Genomic DNA, 23,736 nt, shown 5'->3' with positions numbered 1-23,736 from the left:
TTAATATCACCAACGTTTTATTTCATGATAGTTTTATTAAGGGGGTCCCTAACGCCAATGACCTTGGAGTTTAATCCCTTAGTTTTGTAATGTTTTTTGTAGCTTATCATATTAACAGCAACGGCTGTAAGCAATATTGTATACCAAATTTACTTCATAAATCACTGTCTTCGAGATATTTGGCATCAAAGTTGAACAATTTTAGGCCAAAAAACTGGTTTACTGGCCATAGCTTTTGTGTTAATTAGTTTAAAATTACAATCTGACCAATTTTTAGCGACGTTAAAGACGAACGCAAATGTGTAGATTTTGTATATGTAAAATCCTTCACAGCAATCGAGTTACGAAAAAACTGTTTTGATTGACGTTGTTTAAAAATAAACAAATTAAGGGTTTCAAAATTCGGCAGACCAGAATGGAGATAAAAGATTGAAGAACCGATAGCCGGTTGTCTTATAATTCTATCTATAGTGCAAATGTAGGAGTAACCACTCAAAACTAGTCAAAAATCGATGAAAACCGCGGGGAGCCCCTTAATTTAAAAATGTATTGTAGTGTCAAAAATTCGAAACTACTAATTGGTCTTTTTGGCCCGTTAGACCGCGGGCCAGGAGCATATTTCGTCAGTCCTCGCCTCCCGGCTGATACTCTGTCAGGTGATAGTTTAGATGCTGTTTTAAATAAGTAAAAACCGTCAGCCGGTTGTATCGCGGTGGAAAGGCCAGCAGCTGTAAAGTGAACATGTAAAAAATGCGCGCCTTACCACTTTATGTCCGCAAAGTATGCGTAATGTGTTAATTGCGTAATCCGTTTATGACGTTTCAGGCGTTTCACCTGATGAAATGCTACATGCAAAGTTTCATGTTTTTCTTTATTGCTATCATAAGAAGGTAAAGCGCTTATTTTTTACATGTTCATGCGACTTGCGATTGGTCATGGAAATCTGTTGCTGGCTCGCGGTCTACGTGTAAGCAAAATATTAAACAGAATAACAAAACGTCCGTATGTATTGAGTGTTGACACATTATCCGCAAACAGGTTATAGTTTTTCATATATCTTAAGTAGTTGAGTAAGGCTGTGTTTCCACCAGATGTGCGAGAATGCGTAGCGAGGGCTGTTTGTTACCCAATAGAATCACTACACGCTGAGCGCGGAGAACAAATGAAGTGATTCTTAGTTCTTAAAAATAGGGCTTGCAATTCGTGCAATATTTGAATTTGTCGAATATTCGACCTGTTTTGATATTCGAATATTCGACCGCTTAGTTTCCGAATATTTTTTATTACTCGAAAAAATCTATTTCATCCGCTTTAGTTACAGTTTCTGTAAATACCCGGCTAAACGTATTTACAGTAAATGAGGAACGGTAGGTATCCAAATGCGAAGGAAATAATATTTTTACTGTACTCCCCTCGATAGGCTTCGTGAAATTATAGCTAAACATAACTCAAATTTAATAAGTATGTTATTTTTACTGTGCGGCTAATGCTTTTTGTAGGATTGTGGGTACAAAGCAACGTTACGTAAATTTTAAGTTAAGGATCATTCTGTTTATTCAGTACAAGCGACCTTAAGCGAATATTCGAAGTCTAAACTTTGGCACTTATCGCAATTCGCAAATTTTATCATACCTAACCTGCCCAACTAATTTAACCATGCATCTTAATTGAGGAATAATCTACCCAGTAGTCAGTTAAATTATTCAAGAATCAAAACTTGCCAAGACAAATAAATTCAATAAAGATTCAAAATACATTCATATAATCACGCCTATTTCCCGGAGGGGTAGGTAGAGACCACGGATTTCCCCTTGCTACGATCCTGACATGCCTCTTTCGCTTCCTTCACTTTCATAACATTCCTCATACACGCTTGCTGGTTTAATCAGAGAAAGTCCGCCGAGGTCTACCCCTTCCAGCTCCCTCTTCTACTTCTTCTTTATACACTCTCTTTGTTAGCATTATTTCACTCATTCTTTCCACACATCTTCGTTCAGTACACACTTTTCCTTCATCACACTGCTCCTAATTCTATCTTATAATCTCACACCACACACACTTTTCAACGCTCTCATCTCCACTGCATTCACATGGCTCTGATGCCTCTTCTGCCATACCCAATTTTCGCTACCATACATAAGTGTAGGCACCAACACCCCTCTATGCACAACCAACCATGCTTTTTGTGACACCTTCTGCCTGCTCATAAAAGCGTTGAGTGCCCAATCCACAGGATTTCCAGCATTCACTCTCCTATCAATGTCTTTATCATAATACATACAGGTTACATACATTAAGGTTCCCTAATACACAAACTCTTTCACTTGTTCCACTCTTTCTTGACCATCAACATTTCAGTTTGTCATATTTTCTCCCTTCAACTCTTTACCCGACGACGCTAGCAATACCAGGTCATCAGCATAAAGAAGACATTTGACGAGTAACCCACTCATTCTCAGCCCACATTCATAATTTCTCAAATGATGCACACATTTTACCACTTTGGAAGTGTCTCTCGCGCAAACTTTTCAGTTTAGAAAAAAATGATATTAGAAACCTCAATATCATTTTTTGAAGACATATCCATAGATACCCCACACGTATGGGTTTGATGAAAAAAAAATTTAAGTATAGGGAACCCCAAAAAAAATATTGTTTTTTTTTTCTATTTTTGTGTGAAAATCTTAATGCGGTTCACAGAATACATCTACTTACCAAGTTTTAACAGTATAGTTCTAATAGTTTCGGAAAAAAGTGGCTGTGACACGGACGGACAGACAGACAGACGCATCCATAAGGGTTCCGTTTTTTGCCATTTGGCTACGGAACCCTAAAACATATCCCTCGCTACGCATCCTCGCACATCTCTGGTGGAGACGCAGCCTGAAGCAGCCTCTCGCCACTACACACGCCACTCGCTCGTCCTGCACGACACACGCCGGCACGACACCGGGAACACATCGTGCAAGGGAGCCACGACACATACACCACATAGCCCACACCCGACACATGTTCTGTACGAACTATTTCTGGGTTTTTCACCGGAATGTTTCGTTCTAAGATGTCTTTGTAAATCATATTTATATCCACTTCTGTTGTTGCCGTGGGTACAAATAAAAGGCTTTTAGTCAGTATGTATCATCTGATGTTTTAGCAAGTCTCCTTTCCGTTTGGTCTTATATACGCAATTGCTACATTTGAATAGCTTCACCCGAGTATGTATCGTCAGGTGTCTTTGTAAGGTTGACTTATGTCTGCATTTGTAATCACAGTGATGACACTGAAATGGCTTCGCCCCAGTATGTATCATCAGGTGTTTTTGTAAGTCTGACTTCCGAATGCAGTTGTAATCACAGTGGCTACACTGAAATGGCTTCGCCCCAGTATGTATCATCAGGTGTTTTTGTAAGTCTGACTTCCGATTGCATTTGTATTCACAGTGGCTACACTGAAATGGCTTCGCCCCAGTATGTATCATCAGGTGTCTTTGTAAGGTTGACTTATTTCTGCATTTGTAATCACAGTGGCTACACTGAAATGGCTTCGCCCCAGTATGTATCATTAGGTGTCTTAGTAAGGATGACTTCAGAATGCATCTGTAATCACAATGGCTACACTGAAATGGCTTCGCTCCAGTATGTATCATCAGGTGTCTTTGTAAGTCTGACTTCCGACTGCATTTGTAATCACAATGGCTACACTGAAATGGCTTTGTCCCAGTATGTATCATAAGGTGTTGTTGTAAGTTTGACTTATGTCTGCATTTGTAATCACAGTGGCTACACTGAAATGGCTTCTCGCCTGTATGTTTTATTTCGTGTTTTTGTAAAATAGAACTAGCACTGCACTTGTAGTCGCAATAATTACATTTATTAGGATGTTTTCCAGTGAGTATTCTCTGTCGCCTCCGGTTGTGCGTCTTCTTGTGACGTCGCAGATTTGATTCAACTCTGCATTTGAAATCACAGTCGCTACACTCAAAAGGTTTTCCAGCAAAGTGTATTGTTTGGTGTTTGTGTAAATTACTTTTACACGAACTTGTGTAACTACAGTGACTACAGTTGAAATTATTTTCCGAAGAGTGCCTCTTTAAATGAGTCTCCAAAGTTTTCTTGGAACTTGTTGTATACTCACATTCAGCACACATGAAATTGGTAACACCATGTTCGCTTTTCTCGTGTTCTATTACAAGCAATTCGGTGCGAAACGCAGAAATACAAAAATCACAAGGAAATAGTTTTTGTTCGGTGTCGAAGTGTGTGTTATGTATGTGATTTCTTAAAATATACTTGTTTCCGAAATGCTTGCCGCAGTGATCGCAGCTGTATGGTTTGCCTCCGCTGTTCGCAGTGGCGTCGCCGCGGAGGCGCTCGAGCACCACGGAACAAGCCGTCGCGAGCTGTTCCCTGGCGCGGGCGGCGCTGCCGTCCGAACACACTGGAACACAAATTAACAAAACAATTTAAACGGATTATAATATAGCGTATAATTATAATGCATGCCATCAAAAACATAAATGTGAATTGAGAGCCAAGTTCAATATGAAGTACTGTATACAGGGCGTCCCAAGACTATGGGACATCAAGGGAAGGTACCTTAAATATAAGACAGGATATTTTGCTAAAAGGAGATGTGGGGGCCATGTTATTATTTGTGTAGTTTTTATTTTATATCTATAGTCTGTTTCATATCTAGTATTAATTGACGGACGAGATCCGTACATAGTAGTTACGTATAGTGGAGACAGAGCGCCGGACGTCATCCTTTGTTCTAGTTCCCAACCGGTTGCGCGAGCGCTGTCCGCCGCAACGCGCCTGCGCCTCTAGCGCGGCGCGGCCAGTCGATCTAACCGCTCGATACTGAACGCACGTCGCTTTGCGCTCCGAAACCTTTACGTGATCCTATCTTGCTTTGCTTGTTTTGTGTTCCTTCCACCTTCTGTGCTTGTGTGCTGACTTTCTTCTGTGCTTGTGCTAATAAACTGCTGTGTCGTGAATTGCAGACTTTGATTTTAAGCGCCAAGGACAGTTCCTGCTAATTACCACAAAGTAGTGCCACAGAGACTTTATTTTATTTTCAAAACTGAGTAATACTGCATTCAAAGATTTAAAAAAAAATAAGTTACTTTGTCTGGAAATCGAACCGACTCAAATGTGAAAAAAAAACATCTGTATTTTTATGATGCCAATCGCAAGAATGCATAAAAAATAAGTCATCTCAGAAATATGATATCGCAAAAGATATGAATAAAGTAAAAATTTTGATTAAAATTTCAAGATTCGGTTTAATTTTTTAATTCTTTGAATGCAATATTACTTACTTTTACAAATAAAATAAAGTCTTCTTTCAGCAAAATATCCTATCTACGATATTTAAGGTACTTTCCCCTGATGTCCCATAGTCTTGGGACGCCCCCCCAATTAGCTCGAAATGGGGGTGAAAAGGGGGGTGCAATTTTATATAGGCAATCAATAACCGCAGAACCGGCAGATAGTTTTTGTTATGGGGAAGGATATAGAATAGTTTTTAGCCCCAAAATCACCCCGTAAGGATGAAAATGTGTGGAAAATCTCATTACGAGGGAAAAGGGGGTTGCATTTTGTAAGGGGTATCAGTAAAAAGCAGATTGTATAAAAGATGCCTCCAGATACGTATTTCAGGATTTTTAATAGGAAATCACCCCAACCATTTAAATTAGGGGATGGAAGTTTGTCATAAGGAACTTACCAAAGGAAGTGAAATACCACCAAAACATTTTCATGTAAAATGTTGCTAAGACGAAACCACCATAAGGCTCGCACTGTCAAAAAGTTATCAGATCTCTTGAGCGAAGCTAGATAAGATAATATGTACCTACACGAGATTTTATTAAAGTTATACAGTAAGTTTCCATGGCACCCAGTCAGGGCACAAACATTGTCTTATATCTAGCTTAATACTAAATTACAGGCATGCTATCATGTATAGTATTTGAATTAATGTAGGTATAATTATTAATAAGTCAGCTTCTTACTCTACAAGCCCTAACTTCACAAACTCAACACCTTAGTCAAAATATATGGCTTGGTCGTTTCGTTATTACAAGAACTACTGTATAACAAAAAATAATGAATTTTTTTTTTACCTTACGCCCACGTGTAACGTTAGAAGCTTGGCTCTACAAGAGACATGCAGGCGATTATGGTGCAAGTAAAAGATCTTGATGTATATACTTAATAGGGATTTAATATCCGAAACTGATACAAGGTTGATATTCGCGAGTAATAGGTATGTGAGACGCGTGCGGCGTTGTGGCGGCCGCTGGAGCTAACGGAGTGTGGTGGGGTCCGTACCCCGCGCGGCCACTTGTTGTCGTAGACAGACATGATAACTTTTTGACAGGCGAGCCTTATGATTTCGTCGTCACTTTCGTCAACGGTTTACATGAAATGTTTTTGGTGGGATTAATGGTGGCCCGACAGAAGTATTTGCCGGTTCAGTCTGCAACTGTAGTCGCAATCGCTACCTATACATTTCAATGGCTTATGCCCAGCATGTATCATGTACAGACACTTCATTCGGTTCTTGTCTGTTTGTTAATTTCATGTACCTAGTTGGTTACTAAGTTCTGTTACTCGATTTGCAACCTCTATATTTCCGTTAATACAAATGCTACCGAAAAAATAAAAAGTGACATAATGTGGTGGATTTGTGAGCTATAAATATATACCACACATAACGCTTATCTCGTCGTATCTATAATGAATTGAGGCCTAAAAGAGAATCGTATCGCAGTAATTGCGTTGCATAAATGTGAGCAGCCGCCAAACATGATTTTGAAAACCTAAAAATCAACACACAATTTGTTTATCGCAGAATTAATAGATACAATAGTACTTAGGGCTTCGGTGACCACAAGAGGTCTGGAAGACCATGCACCGTTCGGACCCCAGCTCTAATAAAGGTAGTAAAGGCGAGAATTGCAAGAAACCCCGTCCTGAAGCAAAAGTTGTTGGCAATACAGATGTCTGTGAAGAGAAGCTCCCTAAAAAAAGTTATCAATGAAAACCTTGGACTACACGCTTACCGCGGACAAAAAGGTCATTTGCTTAATGGACGATTAAAGGCTAGAGAGAAGTCGCGTGCTATTGAAACGGTACGCACAAAATGGCCACCGAAAAATACTATTTACTGATGAAAATTTTTTTACCATTGAAGAATGTTGTAACCGCCAGAATGACAGAGTGTACGAGTATGCAAAAAACAGTCAAGAGGCGATTGCAGCTATACCGAGAGTGCAACGAGGCCTTCATCCCTCTTGTGTGATGATTTGGCTGGGTGTGTCATACTCAGGGCTAACACAGGTTCATTTCTGTGAAAAAGGTGTGAAAACTGGGGCCAAAGTTTACCAGGAAACCATTCTCGAACCAATAGTGAAGCTCTTAAGCCACACCCTATTTCAAAACCAGCCATGGGTCTTTCTACAGGACTCAGCTCCTGCACATAAGGCAAAAACAACTCAAGCCTGGTTTCAAAAGAACAAAATTGACTTTATTGCCCACGGATACTGGCCGTCCTCCAGCCCGGACCTTAACCCACTGGATTATGCCATATGGCAGGTTATTGAGTAGAAAGCCTGTGCTAAACCCCACACAAATCTTGACTCCCTCAAGCGGGCCATAGTTAAGACAGTGACGGAATTAGACATGACAATCGTGCGTGCCGCTATTGATGACTGGCCTCGTCGTTTGAGGGCCTGTGTCAAGGCCAGAGGAGGCCATTTTGAATGATATTGTCATATGTAATTCCTGATTTTGTGTACTTTATTTTAATAGATAGTTTATTCAACTTTCGTTCGTATATTTTATGTAGTTAAAGATTATTGCAATAATAGAATTTAGTAACCAACTAGGTAGTATAATTATTTATATAAGAACTCAATCCTTGGAGACCCTTCACATCTCTAAGGATATTTGAATGGTCATTTTTTTAAAATTATATTTAATCTCTGACACTTAAGAGATTTTTACATCTCTTATGAATTTCAGTATTTGTTGTTTGTATTTTTCATCATATTTTTTTTGTGTAATTCGACAATTAGAGACTGTATACATCTCTATTAAAATATCTAATATTTAATTGATTCTATATTTGTAATTGTATTTTGTTATTTATTGTAAAAAATTGACATGTAAAAGTGCCCCTGCCCCTACTCACGTTTAGCACATATGGAATTTGTAACACCATGTCCGCTTTTCTCGTGATCCATTGCAAGCGATTCAGATTGGAATGTAGAATCACTAAAATCACATGGAATTTGTCTTGGCCCGATTGCTAAGTGAGTGAGCTGAATATGTTTCCTTAAGATAGGCTTGTTTCTGAAACGTTTTCCACAGTGATCGCAGCTGTATGGTTTGCCTCCGCTGTTCGCAGTGGCGTCGCCGCGGAGGCGCTCGAGCACCACGGAACAAGCCGTCGCGAGCTGTTCCCTGGCGCGGGCGGCGCTGCCGTCCGAATACACTGGAACGCAAATAACAATTCATGTTTTTCGTCGCATATTCAAGCTCAGCTCAATCGATCTATTTAAAAAAATAAGTTTTTATTTTCTTATTGTTTGGCGTTTGTGTAAATTACTTTTACACGAATTTGTGTAACTGCATTGACTTAAATCAAAATTATTCTCCAAAGAGTGTCTCTTTAAATGAGTCTGCACAAACTTTTCTTAGAACTTGTTGTATACTCACATTCAGCACACGTGAAATTCGTAATACCGTGTTCACTTTTCTCGTGTTCTTTTACAAGCAATTCGGTGCGAAATGTAGAACCACTGAAATCACAAGCAAATAGTTTTTGTTCGGTCGATAAGTGTGTGTTTTGTATGTGATTTCTTAAAATATATTTGTTTCCGAAATGCTTGCCGCAGTGTTCGCAGCTGTATGGTTTGCCTCCACTGTGAACAGTCGCGTCACCGCGGAGGCGCTCGAGCACCATTGAACATGTCATCGCGCGCTGTTTCCTGGCGCAAGCGGCGCTGCTGTCCGAACTCACTGAAACACAAAATACAATTCATGTTTTTGTCGTATATTTAAGCACAGCTCAATCGATCTATAAAAAAAAGATTTTAAGGTTCCGTACCCAAAGGGTAAAACAGGGCTCTATTACTAAGACTCCGCAGTCCGTCCGTCCGTCTGTCACCAGACTGTATCTCATGAACCGTGATAGACCATTGAAATTTTCACAGATGATGTATTTCTGTTGCCACTATAACAACAAATACTAAAGAGTACGAAACCCTCGGTGAGCGAGTCCGACTTGCACTACGTGAAAAAAAATTTTTTTTTCTAGGCTTAAAAAAACTCGAAATTAAAATAATGGTGTTCTGCCTTTTCCCCGAACATTAAATGTATTTTACGAATTTCATTTGTCAGTCAACTTTTCGCCATCGATATTATTTTGGCAACCATCTTCGTCTAATTTTAACTATGAAAATGTTTTGCTTTGTATTTTTTTTGTAAGTAGATTATTATTATGACATAATATATAACATTTGTAACACATTTAATTTGCCAAATAACTGGGCTGGGCGTTTTTTCGCGTCAGCACGCAATAAATAAGGTAGTTCGCAGGGCTTTGGTCTCACCCAACGGTCCCTGTGTCCTGGAGCCTCCGAGTTTGTGCGCTCGGGTGGCAAAAGGCCAGATGGTCTCATATTGGTTTCTTGACAGAAGGGTCGGTGCCTCTTATGGAACGCAACGTGTGTTAGTAATGTTGACCACGCACCTTTGGCCCGACCCATCTGACAATGAGTTACCAGGGACGGCCTTAGCCTCTACGAGGCTCCAGGCGGAAAATCTTTGCGAGGCCCCTGTTTTTAGTGCTAACTAAAAAAAATGATAGGCCGTATCAGGGAAACGCCTTGTAGACAGTCTAAAGAAACGGGAAACAGAAAAGATCATCTCAACTGGCTCCTTACCCATTCATGGACATTTTTTTTATACTACGTCGGTGGCAAACAAGCATACGGCCCGCCTGATGGTAAGCAGTCGCCGTAGCCTATGTACGCCTGCAACTCCAGAGTAGTCAATTGCGCGTTGCGGACCCTAGCATTCCCCCCCTTGTTGAACTCTGGCTACCTTACTCACCGGCAGGAACACAACACTATGAGTGGAGTCTAGTGCTATTTGGCTGCAGTGTTCTGTAAGGTGGAGGTACTTCCCCAGTTGGGCTCTGCTCTAGATCTGGAATGATATCCGCTGTGCTGTGCCCTACCACACAAAGCGAGATGACATTCACAATGCCCATACCTCTCTTTTGGACGTAGTTTAAGGACGTACCTGGGTCCTGTAACCCAACCCAACTTCTGTAACCCACCTCACCAGCATCTGATGTCCGGATATACCCAAAACAACCCAAGTTTTAATATTCCAGATGCTTGGGAAAATGAATGGGCTGCCAATGTAAACTCAAGAATTGCAAGCTCTACACGTCAACTCCCAGTCCCATCCCATGGAGGTCAAACCTCCATAGAAAACAATGGTGTCGGGTCAATAGACTCAGAATGGGACAGGCCGATGCAACTACTTTTTGTACAGGTGAAGGTGGAGGGACTCAAGGGAGGGAGGGGTGTGATCGCGGTGAAGAGGACCAGACCATAGAAGACATTATCCAATGCTGCCCCCTGTATTGCCACCAGGGGCCACCATAGGATCTGCTGCATCTCACACCCAACCCAGCTGCATGGATCAGCATGTGAATGTAGATGGTTAAAATACTAACAACTAATGTTAATATAATTAATTGCCTATTTTTGTATTTGGGTCTAAATTCTTTTCATTAGGCGGGACACAGAGCCAGCATACGCACAATGCAATTTCCTCGCGCTAACTACGGCCAGTGTAGTGTGCTTCGGCCGAGGTGGCGCGCTCGAGCAAGGAAAACGCGCGCGCTGCCTGTGTGGACCCGCCTATTGTCTTGTTTCTGACCACTCTGTCACACTTCTATTTTTGTCTTTTATCAAATAAATAATAAAGTTGACTAAAAATCCATACAAATTAGTGGTTAGACACAGTGGGAGGTTTTGACATTAAAGAGCAGATTTTGTTATAAACAGACCTTGAAACACTTTTGGGCGGTGCCACTCCTCGGGGCCAAGCACAACCTCATCCTTGACCTCATGATCAATATAGAGTCCAGCCTCTGCGGCTGCTGCGCTCACTCCTTGCCAGGCGCCATCCTCACACTCCTGCTCCTCCTTTACACACGTCTCTCCGGGCTCTGTCTTCACACACACCGCCTCTGCCTTACCACATGCTGTCTCTAGGGGCATGTTGTTGTGCGCTCACAAGCTGGTAGCAGTGAGAAGCTGCAATGCAAATAGCATGTGGTTGGTGGAGTCTCACATAGAAGGAATGTTGTGGTATTTCATTTCTAGCAGAATATAATGTTTATGATGCAGGTGTTACCAACACCAAAAAAATACTAGAAGAAAAATTAAATTAATCTTTAAAATATAGCAGACTCCTATGCAAGTGCAAAAATGGCCTACATAGCCACCATGTCAGTGGGTCACATTACTTCCTACTCAATAATCCTAATCTAAATTGGTGACCAACTATAGGACATAATAAATAAAAGAAATTACAAAAATACCACAGAGTGGCTTGATGTAAGCTCAAATGGGACTAAGTCAGGGGCAGCGTGAGGCAATCCTCCTCACCATGTTACCTATTTCGAATAGCCTAACTAGGTAAGGGCGCCGAGATTCAATTTTAAACTTGCAAGTGCGTCACGGATTGAAAAAGATTGGAAATCCCTAGACTAAGTACTATACTGTTGAAGTAAATGAGATATACCTAGAACTACATATAAGTTCGATAGTTAGACGCGATCACGTGAACAAGTACAGCTACAGCACAGAGTACGTAAAAGTAGCTAAACATAAGTAATGAAAGTAAGTACCTTTTCTCGCTACAGCACAGACTACAAAAGATCGCTACAGCCTCAATCGACGAAAGCGGAAGTCTACTTATTCACTTGGCAAAAAAATACAAACTACTTATCGGAGACAGCTCGCGTGATACAGCTATTTGATTTAAACCAAGAATAAGTGCAATTATCTTGGCAAAAAATCACCATTCAATAGCGTAACGACTAATGCTAACCCTGCCCAGCCGAAACACAACAGACAACACATAAGTAACATAACCTCAAAAATTTGACAACTTATGCAGTTTTTTTTTCGTCCACCTAGACGGGCTAAAGCTATAAGCCATACTGCCTTGTAATGAATAGAAAATTTTATTTTTAGTAAGTTTAATCCGGTAAAGCGCCAATTATACATTCACACTTCCCGATTTCGGGCCTGATAATCATTTTAGTTTCACAGAATATCAGCACATCGTTAACAATATCAGAAATGTAAAAAATACTTTGTCTCTAATTGCCAAAAATGTTAAATGGTTTATATTTTTGTATACGAACGATTTTTTTACATTTCAAATATTGTAAACGATGTGCTGAGACTACGTGAAACGGAAAAATATTTTCTCGATATCGGGCCCGAAATCGGGATTGATTTCGGGTTGATCGCGAAGTGTGGATGTAATCGGCATTTAAAAGACTGCCCACAAAAAGCATAAAACACAATAATTAAGCTGACAATCAATCAGACGTAAATTGTCCCGTCTGGATCATACTTAAAATATATTAAAGTCAAGTGTCACAAGACTTGTGGTGACAAGACTCCTTTTAGGAACTATTGTTTTGATTTAGTCCCTCTGGCGGCTAGGTGGCTCTATCAGGTTTGGTCGTCTAATTGGGCTGCCGCCAATTGGTTCCGAACCAAGCCTTATTACCTCGTACAACCTGACGTTCCGAGAAAACCTTGGTTCTCCAAGATTTTTATTCAAAAACAGTTCTGCTCCACAGTTACAAGAATGAGACTGGGCCATTGCTGCACTCCCGCCCACTTAAAAAAAAATCCATGTTCGAGACTCCTCTCTGTGTGAATGTGGAGTAGACGAAGGTGACTTAAATCACATTTTCTTTGCTTGTTCTTTATATAAACATGATGATTTTTATGCGGATCTCTTAAGTTTAAAAGTTTCTTTTCCTACTCACATTTTCGAGTTGTTGCATTGTTTGGTGGCCTTAGTCTCTTTCTGTAATCTTAACAAATTAAAGATTTAATTTCAATTGGCTCATTTATTCCTAGTTACTTATATATTGTACTAATGTTTTGATTTTTCTTTACATCTAAATTTACTATCGTTCCTACATTCTCATTTGGATTAGCAACCTTGTGTTTGATAAAAATTCGCGCCCCCGAAATAAGTTTGTTATCATAAATAAATCGACATGACACTGGCAACCAACAGTAAGCCATATTTAAAAAAAAAAAGCATGTCACAAGAATCACAAGTGCGCGCCAGAAAAAAAAGCGCGGGAAACGTGAAACGCGGCGGTCCAGTTTTAGGTTTCTTGTAAATTTAATTTCCATTTTAATATTATAGATCAGGGAATCAGTAATTTGTATATAATTTTTCACATAGTTTGTATATATTGTTGTATTTGTATATATAATTAGTGTAATTTCGTCGTAGTTGGTAAGTTTTTTCGTATATATGTAATGGGGGATGACGATCCTCCCGACCCTGGAGGTGATAACCTCCAGGTCGGAAGTAATGTTATTATCGATTCAGCAATGGACACGGACTCTTCTGTGGGGAGCAGAAGTGAATTGAAAAGAAATAAGAGTCACAAAAGATGCAAAACATGTAATAAAAAAAGAAGGAAAAATAATGGCGGGGACTATTCGTGCGATTGTCAGAACATCATACAAGAAACCCAAGCTCCTTCAAACTCTAACATTCAGGTTACCAAAAACTCTTCGGATAACTTAAATACAAAAAATGACTCTTCTAATACCAAGGTTGGCAGGAATTTATTTTCATCTTCCGATGTTGCTCCCTTCACGGTGCACGTACAAATGAAACAAACAGATGCAAAATCATCTCTGCACCCGGTGTCCTTTGGGAAATTTTTACTAAAAAAAGGCTTCAGAAACATTATAAATGGAAGTGTTAAGCGCATTGGTAGGACACGTATAGCGATGTCGTTTTCAAATTACGTTGACGCAAACTTATTTGTTACTGATACGTGTCTTGAATCAGAAAATCTTACCGCATACATTCCGTCGTTTTCTGTGACCCGTATGGGCTTGGTTCGAGGTATTCCAGCACAGTGGTCGGAGGAGGAAATAGTTTCCAACATTTCCGTGCCCATGGGGTGTGGAAAAGTATTAAAAGTACGACGTTTGAACCACAGAGTTGTGGTTAACGGTTCTGTTACCTGGCAACCCTCAGAGACAGTTGTATTGACATTTGACGGTCAAGTATTAAGGGGCTTCCAGACGGGCTACACTTTTGTTGAAATATGTGGCTACAATATTGCCAAATATATCTCAGCAATACGAAAAACATTTTATTGCAGCATATGGCTGGAAAATGTATATCTCGGCAATATTTAAGCAAAATATTTCAGTATGCAATATTTCATTATTTTGTCTTTACATGGGCTACATATATGGCTAGTATGGCTACAATGGCTGACGAACTAGTACGCGTTGTACAAATGATATGGCGTCAAAGGCAAACCATTTTACGGGCTTTCCACCAGCGCTGCCACTTTTCTTTTTTTTTCCTCGTTCTTGGCGTATGTCCTCAAACTTCTAAATTTTTTGTATGCCTCCTCACTTGATATACCAAATTTTTGGGCAACATCTGCCCACCCATCTTTCTTAGCGTTTCGATCCTTGTATATTCCGCATTCCACGTTCCACAATTGCGGGTACAAATGCACTTCATTGATAAAATCAATAATTTTTGCGTTTGACCATGTTCCACTCATTTTGATACGTACCTAACCTCAAACCGCGAACCAAACAACAACAAACACACTTCACGTAGCATGAAAAAAGGACGCACTTATGCCGTATAGTGAGACAGCAATAAGAAATATTGCAGTATTTTCGATTGCAAAGCGATTTTACCGGCAATATGGCTGGGACCCTAAACATTCATCGGCCACACTAAAAATATATCACAATATATCCCGGCCATACTAAAAATATTGTCGAGTATTGCATTGTCTGGCCGTAAATGCTGGCTGATGCTACCAGCCACACTGTTGCAGCCACACATTTTCGTGAAACTATGGCCCGTCTGGGGGCCTCTTTACCGAAACGAGTCTTTTCATGCTACAACTCTCTTGCCGTTGAATTGTACATTTTTCCTACCATTCAATGCTTTTTATGCTGTAAATTTGGACATACCAAAAATAACTGTCGTTCGAAGCCTAAATGTTTCAAGTGCGGGGAAATGCATCCTGGAAATACCTGTGCAGTGGAGGAGGAGGATGCCATTTGCTGTTTATGCAATGGCTTTCACTTTGCCACAAACAGGTCATGCCCAGAACATGTAAGGCAAAAAGAAATTAAAGTCAGTATGGCAAATAACTGCATCTCCTATGGAGAAGCCGTTAAACTGCACCCAGCTATATCGAAATCGTTTGCTGATATGGTTAAGTCACAACCACATATACAATCAAATTTACCACATAATAGTGCTCAAAATTCAGTTACAAACCCTAGTTCGAATATGCGCCCTCCTAGCCATAGCAGCAGAAAAACTATTTTGTTGAAACCTCGTCCTTCTGTTAAAAAGACTACCCATGGCTATGATGTGGCTGCACATCGGGCCATAATAAGTGAATACTCCATCCCTTCTCCTGCAAACGGTTGTGCTCTACGTCAGGAAACAGAAAAGGAAGAACGACTAGTAATCGCTGAGTCTATTGAGGCCTTAAGAACTCTTTTGTCCAAGCCAAACCTTACTTTACCGTCCCACGTTGCCCCTATGATTGACTCTCTTACATTTGCAATTAAAAACAATGGACAATATAATACAATGGAATTGCAGAAGCATAATCAATAAAAAACATGATTTCATTCATTTACTACATAAATTTAAACCTTGTGTTTTTGCCCTATCTGAGACATGGCTCAAGCCTGGAGCTCTTCTAAGAGCTACTGGCTATTCATGCCTCAGAGAGGACCGTCCTGACGGGTGGGGTGGAGTAGCTTTACTCGTCAGGAATTCTGAATCATTTTCATCTCTTCATCTCCCATCTCATAGTGATGATTTTTCAATTATTGCTGCCATTGTAAATAACATCTGCATCCTCTCTGTATATATTCCTCATCAATCATCTTCTATTTTTAATGAATTAGAACAAATAATTTCCTCTCTACCTAGGCCCTTGTTGATTCTAGGAGATTTCAATTCACACCATCAGTTTTGGGGCAGTTCAGTATCCAACTATAATGGACATCGTGTTTTAAAAATCTTAGATGATCACAATCTTTGTGTCCTAAATACTGGCTCTCCAACTCGCCGTACAGCGCCTACAGAATCACCCAGCGCTGTTGATCTATCCATTTGCTCTGCTGAACTGGCATCTTCTTTCACCTGGCAAACTCTAGATTCTACATTTGGTAGTGATCATTTTCCAATTATAGTCTCATTTCCTTCATCTACACGACCATCTCCGAAACCTAGCCCTAGGCTTAAATACAATCTATGTAATGCTGACTGGAAAAACTTTAAATGCTGTGTAGAGAAGAAATTATTGTTTTTGCCTAGTTAAGATGATACTGACGTAGTTGGTTGCTCGGTTGCTTTGGCCCGGGTGATTACAGAAGCAGCTGATGATGTATTTCCTGTAAAAAATACTGTAATTAATAAAATCCCCTCTCCTCCTTGGTGGGATCAGGATTGTTTCCAAGCCATTAAACAACGAAAGGAGGCTGAAAAACTTTATCGTCATTTTATGACTACTGAAAACTTTGAGTCTTACATGCAGGTCGCACGTGATACTAAAAAATTGTTACGTAGGAAGAAATATGAAGGTTGGAGACGATTCTGTGCGTCTCTCAATCCTAATGTAAAACCTTCCATAGTTTGGAACAACATCAAAAGGTTCAGACATGCATTCAATGAACCCTCAAGGCGTACACTGCCTCCTAATCTTGCACAACAATTTATAGACAGACTAGCACCTTCATCTGTTCCTGAAGAGTTTGTGTTCCAACCTGCAACCTTTTTATATGATCCTTCCTTAGACTCCACTTTTAATTGCCCTTTTAAAATGGAGGAACTAAAAGGTGTTTTAAGCAATTTAAAAGATAGTGCTCCTGGTGAAGATGGTGTGCCTTACTCATTTTTAGTAAATGCCAGTGATGGCATACTTACTTATTATCTGAGCATAATAAATTCGGTTATCCAGTCCGGTATAGTCCCAGATTCATGGAGATCCCAGATAGTTATTCCTATTTTAAAACCCAATAAACCAGCATCAGATGTTTCTTCCTATCGCCCTATTGCCCTTTCCTCAGTATTTGCAAAAGTAGCTGAACACTTAATTAAAAACAGGCTAGAATTTTTTGTTGAAAAGAACCATTTATTATCTCATAGTCAGTTTGGATTCCGAAAAGGTAGATCTACTTATGATAGTTTGTCAATATTAATTGCAGATATACGACTGGCATTTTCTAAAAATGAGTCAGTAGTAGCTGCTTTTCTGGATATAAGTGCTGCTTATGATAATGTATTAGTTTCAGTGTTACAGGAAAAGCTTTTCAAGTTAGGCATTCCACAAATGTTAAGTCATTTTGTAATAAACCTTTTATCTGAACGGTCCATCAGTCTTATAAATGACAACAATAGAATTTCTCGTTTAGTGTGGAGAGGTCTACCACAAGGGTCTGTATTAAGTCCATTATTATACAATATCTATACATCTGATTTAGAGTCATCTCTAAATGGTACTGTTAGGGTCTTACAGTATGCCGATGATTTATTACTTTATTCATCAAATCTTTCTCCTGAACAGGCTAGTAGATCAGTCACTTGTTCCTTATGTTTCTTGAGGTCATGGTTAGATTCTAATGGTTTAGAACTTTCTGTTCCTAAAAGTGTTGTAGTTTTATTTACTAGAAAACTATTTCCTCCTCCAATCAATGTGCAATTTGATAACTACTCCATTTCAGTAAAAGATAAAACTAAATTCCTTGGTGTCATTTTAGATAGTAAATTAACAGGCCTCCCACATTGTGAGTACATAGTTTCTAAATGTGAAAAAAATATTAATATCCTTAGGTGTGTTTCTGGAGTTTGGTGGGGTTCCCATCCTTTTTGTATGAAACTAATGTACAATGCCTTAATAAGAAGCATTTTAGATTATGGGACATTTTTGTTAGAGCCTGGATATGTCGTTGGCTTCCAAAAACTAGATCATATTCAATCTAAAGCCTTGAGAATAATTTGTGGTGCCATGAAATCAAGCCCTATCAATGCTATGCAAGTTGAGTGTTGTGAGCCTCCGCTCCATTTACGACGCCAATATCTTTGTGATAGATTTATTTTCCGTTGCTCCCAATTCTCTAATCACCAACTCTGGATTATCTTGTCTAACCTTCTACTTCAAATAAGTACATCCAACTATTGGAAACACAAGAGCCCTCCTTGCTTAATCAAAAGTTTTCAAAAACTTAAATCTATTTCAGCTCCCACTGTTAGCTCTTCATCACTTCCCATTTTTCAGCATGAATATGAGTCTCTTATACTAGTTCCACCAGTTCTCCTGGATATAGGTATATCAAAGAATGATATAGATCAAAATCAACAATTTCTGAGTTTTATTGATACTGATTATCAGGGTGCTAACCATATGTATACAGATGCTTCTAAGATGTCCATCAATGGTTGTGTCGGTATTGGTGTGCTTCACATTCAATCTAATATTTACCAAAAGATAAAATTGCCTCCAGAATCCTCTGTGTATAGTGGTGAGTGCTTTGGAATCCTTAAAGCATTAGAGTTTATCATCATAATGCATCTTAAAAAAACAGTCATTTTTTCAGACTCTTTAAGTTCTCTTCAATCAATATCTAAATTTCCTTTCAAATCTAAATCTAATAACCCAATTATTTATCAAATCCGTAGTCTACTGCAAAAATGTCATCTTAAAGGTTACTCGGTTTCCATTGCCTGGATCCCTGGACACAGAGGGATTAAAGGTAATGAAAGGGTGGATGACTTAGCTCGTGATGCCATTAGTTCTGGAGACATGTTTCCATTTAAGAATGTTGCTGAAGACCTGTTGGCACTGCCTAAAATATACCTAAGAAAGGAATGGACAAAATTATGGGCATCTGGTGCGGGTGCCGCTGCGTTACATTATCGGAGCATACAAAGATCAATTCCTGCCAAACCTTGGTTTGCTAAAATCTCTTTGCCAAAGCCTGCAACCAGTATGTTAATTCGAATGAGATTGGGTCACGTATGTACACCGGAACACCTGAAACTACAAAATCGCGTGGCCAGTTCCGCATGTATTTGTGGAGCTGATCCCGCTGATCTTAATCATATATTCTTTTCAGGTAATTGTAACCTGTACAGTGTTGTCACATACAATTTTGCCGAAATGGTAGAACAGGGTGCAAAAATAGGTGGAAATGAGTGGAATTTAAAATGAAAAATAGGTAGATCTACCACTCAATAGAAGTACATTTTTATGATTAAAAATGTTTTGAATTATTTATAAGTTTTTCATATTGTGACGTTAGTACACGTGTTCATTAAAGAAATGGAAACATTAGTTAGGATTTCCATTGTTTGTAGGTAATAATAATAAACCTGCTTGTATAATCTGTTTCTTTGGCAAGTTTTCATTAAATCGAATCGAAATTCGGTAGAAATTAGGTAATGTTCCGTCACATGTATTGAGAATTGCTTACAATTGTACCATTTTGAAAAATAGGTAGATTTCAGGCCGAGGAAGGTAGATAGGTAGAACGCAGGTAAAATAGGTAGGTCTACCAAAAAATAGGTAGATGTGACAACACTGAACCTGTATGACCGTTCTATATTATTAAGACAGCTGTCAGATTTAAAAGTTCCGTTTCCCACATCTATTAGAACACTCCTGTATATTAATAATTCTTCTCCATATATATTTAAATCATTGTATTCATTCCTCTCACGTCATAATATAAAATTATAATATATTACCATTCCCTGATCCTTATCCAAATTCCGACATATCCTTTATAATGTAATCCTTTAATTCCGTTTCCCCGTTTTACTCGTTTGGCTGAATGCGCCAGGAGCGCGATGCCATAAAAAAAAAAAAAAAAAAAAAGTGCGCGCCTGTGGTATCTGTCAAATGTGTACATTTTATTTTTTAGGATTTGATTTGAGGTTAGTTACAGCTAACTTAGCTTGTTAATCAAAACAATCATGAAACGAAAGCAAAGCAATTTGTTTTATCTGTTTTATCTACATGTGATACTTGTCCGTGGCTACATCACTTTAGTGATTAGAATTTTAACTTTGTGTCATTAAGTTTTGTAGGGAATGGAATGGGACACCAAGTGGTAACCAGTGGTTTATTGGTTTTTAACTTATAACAGAACAATATCAAGTAATACAGGTTAATTGTCTAGATATAAAACATATAACTATGAGCGGAAGGCGGTACGCTGCGGCGTTCTCACCCCTTGCTCGGTCCCTAAGAGATGTCTACTGCATAGACTAAAGGTCAACCGAATATGAAGCTTAGGGCGGTACGTAGTGACGTTTCTCAACCCGTGCTCATTTGTTGGTTCACCTTGAGGATAGCAGAGGCCGTCTCCCAAGCTAGACCGTTAGCTAACAAATGGAGGCCTTCGTGTGCGCTTGGGTCGGTCGGTCCGCTAAGCGCGATAGGCAGTAGTGTGCGAACGAGAAAGTATTCAGACCCGCGCGCTTTCGAGTAGTATTGTTATTTTTGTATCGCTACAGCTTTAATTTCATTTAGAGGTATCCTGTATCGTTCCTGCTGTGAGAGCTTGTCGAAGGGCTACCTGTGTGGATTGGCGAGTTCATACAAACAGCGTAGCAGTTGCCGCGATGGACGCGGTGCACGCGTGTTGCTGCTGCCTGCGGCGTGCTCCGGACAAGGACCTGACGACGCCGTACACACATCTCGGGGAAACAGAGATTTATGCCAACATGATCAAAGAGTGCTTTGACATAAATGTAAGTTTGTGTTATTCTTGTTAGTGTAGCAATTATTATTAAAGCTTTATTTATTCCATAATTTTTTAACAGGTTTATATATATTATTTGACATGAATGATAGTTTTATATGAATCGTTTTATATTTTGCTTAAATTCTTTTTTTTTTTAAATCTGATTTCTATTGAGGCTTTGGACACTCTAGGTGGACATGTCAGCCTCATGGGTGCTTTCATAGTTCCCTACGCAAGGGAGAGATCAATAAAGTGGTATACGCTGATTGCTATGTCTGATAAAGGCTCTGCCAACCAACAATTGATCTGTCCATTGTGCATGGAGCCCAAAGTACTAAAATCCTTTTTCTCAAATCTGAATTCCAACAAGTGAGACAAGTCATCAGGCTTCTGACAGTCTACACACAGTGGTGACGGTTTAACACCCATCATACATAGAAACTTGTTTGTAGGGAATGGTACTGACGCAAGATTTACAAACTCTAAACGAGTATTACCCAAAATGGAGACTCTGCCCAAACCCCACAAAAACTGAAGTAGCTGCCTTCCACCTTTCTAACAGCCAAGCACAAAGAGAAGTAGACATTACTTTTTGCAGGAAAAAGCTCCAACATAATTTCTACCCGAAGTACCTGGGGGTAACCCTCGACCGATCTCTGACTTACAAGCCCCACCTGGAGAATCTAGGTCAGAAATTAAAAACTAGGGTTAACCTTATTAACAAACTCGCGCGAACAACCTGGGGAGCACGAGGCCGTGTCCTGCGCACCTCTAGCCTGGCCCTTGTCTACCCAACAGCAGAGTGCTGTGCCGCAGTGTGGTACAAAAGCGCACACACAAGTAAAGTCGATGTCCGACTTAATCGAGCTATGCGTACAATAACGGGCTGCCTATTACCAACGCCTACACATTGGCTTCCTGTTCTTTCTCATATTGCGCCGCCAGAAATACGCAGAACACACGCTGCCTCGAGGGAATGGGAGAAATCTAAGAAAGGCATTCTTCCCATCAGCAAAGCACTTGATCACCTTCCCAATGCACGTCTCAGATCTCGTTGACCTATCTGGTCAGATCCCCAAATCGTAGGCCCAGAACGCTTCTGTGTTAACTTACAATGGACGAAGAGCTGGAACACGTATATATACACCAAACTGCGACTGTGGCGCGCCAGACCAGACAACCACGCACATCGTGGAGGAATGCCCCATGAGATGTTTTTCTGGAGGCATGAAAGAACTGCACGCGATAACTGCGGATGCCAGGGAATGGCTATCAAACTTAGACCTTAAACTTTGACTATAATGTTACTTTTGTAAACTTGATTTGTATTTTATTTTTCCAATAAAGCCATACGATAATAATAATAATGGATTTCCATGTTGTTCTGTATGCGGCGGTTCTATGCCAGGTCGGCCCTGCCGTCTTTCTGATATCGTCCGACCATTTGACTCGTGGTTTTCCGTCACCTCGGCTTCCCAGTCGAGGTCTTCAGAACAGTACTCGCTGGCCCCATCGGTCATCATCCCTGCGCCATATATGGCCGGCCCATTCCCACTTCAGCTGCGCAATTCTTTTGGCGATGTCGGTAACTTTTGTGCGTTGGCGAATGTCCACATTCCGAATTCTGTCTCGCAGGGATATCCCGAGCATCGCGCGCTCCATAGCTCTCTGTGCCACTTTTAACTGGCGGACCCTTCCGACAGTTAACGTCCATGTCTCGCATGCGTAGGTCATTACTGTGAGGACGCATTGGTTGTAAACCCTGGTTTTCAGTGACTGCGGGATTTTGGGCCTGAAAACATCGTCCAGCTTGCCAAATGCGCCCCACCCCAATTGAATGCGCCTACTAATTTCAGCATCCAAGGGGTTACCGTCTAGCGTTATTTTCTGACCCAAATATACATAATCGCTTTCTCTCTCCATCGTTTTGCCTTCCAATGTAATGGTTGCCTTTTCAGCAGTGCTCATCCACTTTGTTTTGTCCATATTCATTTTTAGACCAACTTGCATCGATGCCTGGCTTAGATCGTTGAGCATTTGTTCGAGATGTTCAGGTGTCTGCGAGTTGAACGATGTCGTCAGCAAAGCGTAGGGTAGGTGGTTTAAGTACTTTCCATGTATTTTGATACCTATGCCGTCCCAGTTGCAGTGTTTAAATACGTCTTCTAGTGCATTTGTGAAAAGCTTTGGAGATATTACGTCACCTTGACGCACTCCTCTTCCGAGTGGTATTGATGTTTTGGAGCCTTGTATTTGCACTGTCATTGAAGCTGAGCGGTAAAGGCTTTTCAACAGCTGGATGTATCTGTAGTCTATTCGGCAACGCTTTAAGGAGTCTAAAACTGCCCAATGCTCCACCGTATCAAACACCTTCTCATAATCCACAGGTATAGTGGTAGGTTGTACTCAAGTGATTTTTGTGTCACTTGCCTCACTGTGAAAATATGATCGACTGTACTAAAACCGCTCCTGAAGCCCGCTTGCTCTTTTGGCTGGTATTCGTCCAATCTTCGTGATATTCTCGATGTGACAACTCGTGAGAATACTTTGTACACTTGGCTTAGGAGAGCAATAGGTCGGTAATTTTTAAGACTTGTCTTGGCGCCTTTCTTGTGAAATAATGTTAC

General features: G+C 40.1%; 1 protein-coding gene and 1 long non-coding RNA gene across 3 annotated transcripts; both read right to left on the bottom strand.

Moving 5' to 3' along the window:
- LOC133529958 (gastrula zinc finger protein XlCGF57.1-like) lies at nt 1-12,629 on the bottom strand. 2 transcript variants are annotated; one of them, XM_061867744.1, is made up of 5 exons: nt 11,938-12,629; nt 11,092-11,341; nt 8,724-9,026; nt 8,197-8,499; nt 1-4,437 (listed from the first exon to the last, which is right to left on the bottom strand). In XM_061867744.1, the coding sequence occupies exons 2-5, from the start codon at nt 11,303-11,305 to the stop codon at nt 3,125-3,127; spliced, it is 2,133 nt and encodes a 710-aa protein (XP_061723728.1). In that variant the 5' UTR covers nt 11,306-11,341; nt 11,938-12,629; the 3' UTR covers nt 1-3,124. The 2 variants fall into 2 exon arrangements, with proteins under 2 accessions (XP_061723728.1, XP_061723729.1); XM_061867745.1 differs by lacking the exon at nt 8,197-8,499 and having other exon boundaries at nt 11,938-12,628.
- A 3,181-nt stretch (nt 12,630-15,810) lies between these two features.
- Nucleotides 15,811-20,232, bottom strand: LOC133530273 (uncharacterized). The gene is made up of 3 exons (XR_009801280.1): nt 19,948-20,232; nt 17,289-19,488; nt 15,811-16,756 (listed from the first exon to the last, which is right to left on the bottom strand). It is a non-coding gene; the product is annotated as an uncharacterized LOC133530273 (long non-coding RNA).
- Between the last annotated feature and the right edge of the window lie 3,504 nt (nt 20,233-23,736).

Source organism: Cydia pomonella, chromosome 22 (assembly GCF_033807575.1).
Source record: "Cydia pomonella isolate Wapato2018A chromosome 22, ilCydPomo1, whole genome shotgun sequence".
In the NCBI taxonomy this organism is placed as follows: domain Eukaryota; kingdom Metazoa; phylum Arthropoda; class Insecta; order Lepidoptera; family Tortricidae; genus Cydia; species Cydia pomonella.
The sequence above is the reverse complement of the archived record's forward strand: the minus strand, read 5'-3'. Positions and strand labels throughout refer to the sequence as shown.

Coding starts and splice junctions, on each gene's coding strand:
- LOC133529958 (XM_061867744.1), bottom strand. CDS start 11,305: ATGCCCCTAGAGACAGCATGTGGTAAGGCAGAGGCGGTGTGTGTGAAG. Junction 8,500..8,723: donor GAATTTCACGTGTGCTGAAT/GTGAGTATACAA, acceptor TTTGCGTTCCAG/TGTATTCGGACGGCAGCGCC. Junction 4,438..8,196: donor AAATTCCATATGTGCTAAAC/GTGAGTAGGGGC, acceptor TTTGTGTTCCAG/TGTGTTCGGACGGCAGCGCC.